Consider the following 6,772-nt stretch of genomic DNA (forward strand, 5'->3'; position numbering starts at 1 on the left):
CAAAGGGGAAAAAAAGGAGACATATGTACTACTCTTTGTAATATTTTAAGCAATAGAACAAAATTAAAAAAAAAAAAAGCTGGCCCAACTTGTCAAATGTATTAGGAGGGAAGATATTGATATAACCAACTAGCTATAGATTTTAAATAAAAAGACTAGGTAATAAACAGTCTTTAAATAAAGATTTTGGGGTGGTGGTGGCTATAGATTCTCATTTGCAGTCTAGTTTCACATCTCTTATACAGACAATTTAAGTTTTTTAATTATGATTCCTGCTGATAATGGTCAAATAAAGTATTTAAGACAATGAGGCTAAGAAGAGGGTACCTCAGCTAGCTTTGTGCCTCCATCACAGTTGACTACTATGCTTCTCACAGTCTAGAAAGGGTGAGCCAGACCCTAGCTCCGCTTTGGTCCCCAAGGAGAGAGCTGGCATAGTCACATTTTTCTCTAAAGCAAACACAACCTAGGGGCCAGAAGCAGAGAGCCCTCTGGACAATCGGAATAAGTGTGGTGCACACTAGGGAAATGCCACTGAGAGTCCCCAGAACCTCCATTGGTGAGGCTGCCCTGCCTGAGTTGATTTATCTTAGAGGTCCCACCAATATGGGTGCACCCTTCCTCTCAAAGAGTTCTGGGGATGCTCAGTAGGCTAACTAGTTTTTAAGGCTAAATAGTATTTAAAGAGCTCCATGTTGAGATAATGTTTGCATCTGACATCCTGGGTAGCAGAGAAACGTCCTCCAGCTACACCACTAACACTCTTGATGCTCTGAATGGTACTCTGAGACTGCTATTAGACCTGAGCAGAAGATAGGGCAGCCAGAAGAGAAAAAGAAACAAAACATACAAAACCATTTTCCTAAGGCAAGCACTTCTTTACTTATTTCTCTGTGGAGACAGAAAAGAAGTTTGAGCAGGAGAAACAATAAGATTCAAATAGAGCGCGCGCACACACACACACACACACACACACACACACACACAGAGCTATTAGACCTGAGCAGAAGATAGGGCAGCCAGAAGAGAAAAAGAAATAAAACATACAAAACCATTTTCCTAAGGCAAGCACTTCTTTACTTATTTCTCTGTGGAGACAGAAAAGAAGTTGGAGCAGGAGAAACAATAAGATTCAAATAGAGCGTGTGTGTGCGCGTGCGCGTGCGCGCGCGCGCGCGCGCACACACACACACACACACACACACACACACACACACATTCTTGAACCAAAATACATGATTTGTAAAACTGAAAAAATTAAGTGGATGAACTGAAGAAGAACATGGTATTGGTAGAGATCTGAGTTAGAGGTAAAGACAAAATAGAATAACTGAAATAAGTAGAAGAAATAACTGAAATAGAGCAAGAGCATTTTTAAAAATAATAATGATAAACAATGTAGGTGTCATGGAAGACAGATCCAGGATACCTACCATGTAAGTAATAGATGCTTCAGGAAGAGAAAATAAAACAGATGGAGTAGGAGAGGCAATAATGAAACATTTCTTAATTTAAAAAAAGTTTGATATATTTTTTATTGTTGATAGTATAACAGATAAATGCCTTCTTGAACTGGCTGGTTAGACGAGTTCACTAAATTCCAATAAAAATAGACGTGATATCATGATTCATAAGAAACATATATTTGGACACTCAGATGACCAAAATATATTTCTCATATATATTAGTTCTGAATCCACAGTTTCTGGCCCACAGCTCCCCAAACACTTGGAATTTCCTGAGCAATAGGAGCAATGGGAACATCTGTTATTTTTGGTCTCCTAAGTTTCTGAAACTGCTTCAGAACCATAAAAATAAAATGGGTGTCTTGCTATTCACAACAAGCCCCTTTCTACCACAGCTAGGTTTATGTTAATGAGGTGACTGCTGGAAAGCACCTGAGAATGGTGCATGATGCCAGCACAACCAACCATTACTAGAGGGGTGGACCCCTCATTTCTGGAGAGCAGAGAAGGGCTGGAGGTTGAATCAATCACCAATGGTCTAATCCAGGGGTCCTCAAACTACGGCCCACGAGCCACATGCAAATACAAATATTGTATTTGTTCCCGTTTTGTTTTTTTACTTCAAAATAAGATATGTGCAGTGTGCATAGGAATTTGTTCATAGTTTTTTTTTAAACTATAGTCCGGCCCTCCAACAGTCTGAGGGACAGTGAACTGGCCCCCTGTTTAAAAAGTTTGAGGACCCCTGGAATCATGCCTATGTAGTGAAGCCTCCATAAAAACCCTAAAGGAGGGGATTCGGAGAGCTTCCAGGTGTGGGGACCAGAACACTTCACTGTACAACTGTACTGAGCCCCAAACTTCATGAGGACAGAAGCTATTTTGTCCAGGATCTCATCCTATGTATCTTTTCATCTGGCTGTTCATTTGTATTTTTAAATATATATCCTTTGTAATAAATTGGTAATCTAGAGGGTAAATAGGTTTCCTGAGTTCTGTGAGCTGCTCTAGCAAATTAATTACACCTGAGAAAGGCTTGTGGGAACCTCTGATTTACAACCGAGGCTTCCTAGAGGCATCTGAAGTGGGGCAGTCTTGTGGGACTGAGCCTACAACCAGTGGGATCTAATGCTGTCTCCAGGGAGACAGTGTCAGAATTGAGTTGAATTGTAATACATCCAGCTAGTGTCCAAGAATTGCTTGTTGGTGTGCCCCCTACCAGAGTGAAATTGGATGCAGGAAACTTTTAAACAGATTATAAAAAAAGACATACTGTTAAGCATAATCTGACAAAATTTCTGAAGATCAAGGATAATGAGAAAACCATAGTCTTTCCAGACAAAAATAAGAACCACGTAAAGAGAAAAAGAAATTAAACTGGCAGCAGATACCTCATGTGCAACTCTGGAAGCTACAGGACAGTGATGGCGAACCTATGACATGCGTGTCAGAGGTGACACGCGAACTCATTTTTTTGGTTGATTTTTTTTTGTTAAATGGCATTTAAATATATAAAATAAATATCAAAAATATAAGTCTTTGTTTTACTATGGTTGCAAATATCAAAAAATTTCTATATGTGACACTGCACCAGAGTTAAGTTAGGGTTTTTCAAAATGCTGACACACCGAGCTCAAAAGATTCGCCATCACTGCTATAGGAGGATGTGAGGATGGAAACTGCTTGTGAAAGGGCTGTAATGTGAGATTGCCCACCAATGAGAGACATTGCTTTATTTGTTAAGCTTGTGAGATCTAAGTGCTAAATAAATATTCTTTGAGTAAAGAGACATAATGAAAGGAAAAATACTAATGAGAATCTGAAATAAAAGTTCCTAAACTGTCTCAGCAAAATCTATAACTAGATAAGGGGTAAGTGCATTGAGAAGGAACTCAGGAAAGCAGGAAAATGAAAGTATTCTAAAGGTCTTAACTATTGGTGGAACACAGCAGTGAGGAGACAGACTATGATGCTAGGGGATTTTTAGCTTGTTTTTGTAAGATATTAAAGAAAAATGTATTTGTTTATGAGTTTTGGGAAAGAAATTATAGCTAGTAAGACACTGAAAAGTACAGTAGATTTCTGAAATTAACAAGGAAGAAAAAAGAGAACAAATAACATCCTGAAAAAAATATTAAAGAAACATATAGGAAAAGGAGAAAGTAAATAGATAGTAAATACAAAGTAAAATGGAAGGGATTTCAAATGTGAACAGCTTCAATTCCCCTAATAAAATACAAATAAATTAAATAATTGGTATGAATATTAGAAAAGTAGAGACAAATTATGTAATTTTGTTGAAGTTAAGATTATGCTTCTTGTAAACCAAAGAAAATCTAGTAAAACTCAACCAGAACTAATAAAATAATTTGGTTACATAAAAGGATTTTAAATTAATGTAAAGAAGCACAAGTTTTTTTCTCTTCTGTACTGGCAATAGTGAGCTAGAAAAAAATTAGGGAAAATACTACATACTCAGTAGCAACACAATTATAAAATACTTAGAAAGGTTAGTAAGAAAGACAAAGGACTTATGTGAAGTGAATAATAAATTCTTATGAAGAATATGAAATAAAACCTGAACAAATAAAAAAATACTATGTTTTAGGACAAAAATATTTATTATCATCAGAAATGAGAATTCTTCAAAATTTATATGTAAACTCAAGGGAATTCCAATTAAAATCCCAATGTTGTGTTTATGTGTTTTGGGTGAGGAGGGGCTTGGAATTATATAAAATATTTTAAAGATCATGATCTAAAGAAAATAGTTAAGAGACTATTATTGAAATCTAATCTCCCTAATAGCTATTAAAAATATCCTAAAGTCATAATCAAAATAGTATGGTACTGACCTAGAAGGATATAGATAAACTTCAGAGACTTTTAAAAGATTAATGTGAGAAAGAATTGGAGCTTAGCATTAAAATTACATTGTGTATTATTAGCATTTTGTGTATATCTATCTCCTTACAAAAATAAAATAAAATAAAATAAAATAAAGCTGTTAAGAACTACAGGAGCACAGGTGAAAAAATAGACAGGAGTAGCTTGTCATTCTATTAGTGGACATCAGTACTGTTCTTTAAATAATTATTGGAAACGTTATGTCCTAAAAACACAGAGTGCCAATCATTCAAATTACCTTTTGGTAAATTGTATGCTTCACATTTAAAAATATATATTTTTGTATTGCTTTCATAGAGGAAGGGGGAGGGAGAGAAAAAAAGAGAGAGAGAGAAAGAGAAAGAGAGAGAGGAAGAAAGAAAGAAAGAAAGAAAGAAAGAAAGAAAGAAAGAAAGAAAGATCAATGATGAGAAAGAATCATCTATTGGCTGCCTCCTGCATGTCCACTACTGGGAATTGAGCCCAAAACCTGGCATGACCCTGCCTGGGAATCGAACCATGACCTCCTGGTTCATAGGTTGAGGCCCAACCACTTAGCCACACCGGCCAGGCTGCTTTACATATAGTTGATGGTTATTAAATAAATGAATGAACTGAATTTTCTCCATCATCACCAAATATACCCTTCAGGAGAATATGATTTTTTGTGTACTTATTACTTCCAAAATACCTGAGTTTCTGGATTTCATTTGGAATAGAAGCAATACTATTGTAGGAAATATCAAGTTCCTCAAGGTAGGACAAATAAAATAACCTTAAATAGAAAGAGAAAATAAATTGTAAAAATGATTATCTATTTGTCATGACAAAGCATAAATAAGAATTAAATATTTGAATAAATACATAGGCAGCAGTGGTTCTCAACCTGTGGGTCGTGAACAATGAAAATACATCCTGCATATCAGATATTTACATTATGATTCATAACAGTAGCAAAATTACAGTTATGAAGTAGCAATGGAAATAATTTCATGGTTGGGGGTCACCACAACATGAGGAACTGTATTAAAGGGTCGCGGCATTAGGAAGGTTGAGAACCACTGGTAGAAGGACACTAATATTTTTCTAAGATCTTGAAATTTATATAGACTTTTTCACATTATACTAGTAGATGATTTAATTATAATAAGATTTCCTAAAACTTATTCATCTATCCATTAAGTCTGGTTTGAAATGTTTGGAATAAAGTCCCATCTAGAAAAAATCACTTGAGAAATTCCTAACAACATTTAGGTATATTTTTTTCTTGTTTGCTGTATTTATTTACTAGAGCTGAAATAAAAAAAAAAATAGAAATTTATTCTCTCACAGTTCATGAGGCTAGAAGTTAGAAATCAAGTTGCTGGAAGGGCTGGTTTCTTCTGGAGGCTCTAAAGAAGTAACTGCCCCTTGCTACCAGCAATTGTTGGTGTTCCTTGGTTTATGACAGCATAACTCCAATCTATGCCTTTGTCTGCATATTTTCTTCTTGTTATGATGCAATTTTTTTGATTTTGAACCCACCCTAAATCAGTAACCTCATATTAACTTAGCTAATTACATCTGTAGATTTCTATTTCCTAAGGTCACGATGGGGTTCTGCATTAACATGAAATTTTGAGAGACACTATTCAACCCAGTGCAGTTGCATTACGATTTGCCTAGTGAAGTACCTTTGGTCTTCCTTTCCATTAAGCTAAGCATTACTAAAAAGAAGAACCAAAAAACACAAAGACTGTAACACAGAGAACCTTGTACCATAAGGTTTGGGAATGGCAGTTGGTTCTTCAAGACTGAAATTGAAGTGCTAAGTATAGCATTTATCAAAATCCCTAGTAAATATAGCTTTGTATATGCTGTTCTCAAATACCTTCCTGTTTTCCACATAAATAAAAGATGAAAAATTACTTGCATAAACATTAATAAAAGCAATATGAGGACAATATTTCATTAACTTCCTACTATCTTAGTGTATCATATAATGGTCCACATGATCTGGCCACAGACTACTTATCCCACTCCACCACATTCACCTATGATCCAGCCTTTACCAGTATTTGCTAAAATTCCCTGAATTAGCCAATTCTTATATATTTCCAAATATGAAATGTAATTGCTCAAAATTTGAGTGTTCAATAAATGTCTTCATTTTTTAAGTCTTGGCTCAGCTATCATCTCTTCCAAGGAATTCTTCCCAAATCTTCAGACTGCATGAGCAGCCTCTTCTGTTTCTCTCTTTATCACAGTCATAGAACTTACACATCTACACTAATAAAAGAGAAACATGGTAATTGGCGTACGACCGCTACCCTTTTCATTGGCTAATCAGTGAGTATATGCAAATTAACTGTCAGCCAAGATGGCGTCCGGCAGCCAGGCACTGAAGCTAGCAGGGAGGCTTGCTTGCTGCGGACTCCAAC

The 6,772-nt window shown here is 35.8% G+C and overlaps 1 protein-coding gene across 1 annotated transcript in view; it reads right to left on the reverse strand.

The window, feature by feature from the left end:
- Window positions 1–6,772, reverse strand: part of LRRC63 (leucine rich repeat containing 63) — a 118,618-nt gene that overhangs the window by 20,921 nt on the left and 90,925 nt on the right. The window contains exon 6 of the mRNA XM_005861409.1: window positions 5,044–5,127. Within this exon, the coding sequence (XP_005861471.1) occupies window positions 5,044–5,127 (84 nt within the window). The remainder of the gene's footprint in view (window positions 1–5,043; window positions 5,128–6,772) is intronic.

This window comes from Myotis brandtii, unplaced genomic scaffold, assembly GCF_000412655.1.
Source record: "Myotis brandtii unplaced genomic scaffold, ASM41265v1 scaffold15, whole genome shotgun sequence".
Classification (NCBI taxonomy): Eukaryota; Metazoa; Chordata; class Mammalia; order Chiroptera; family Vespertilionidae; genus Myotis; species Myotis brandtii.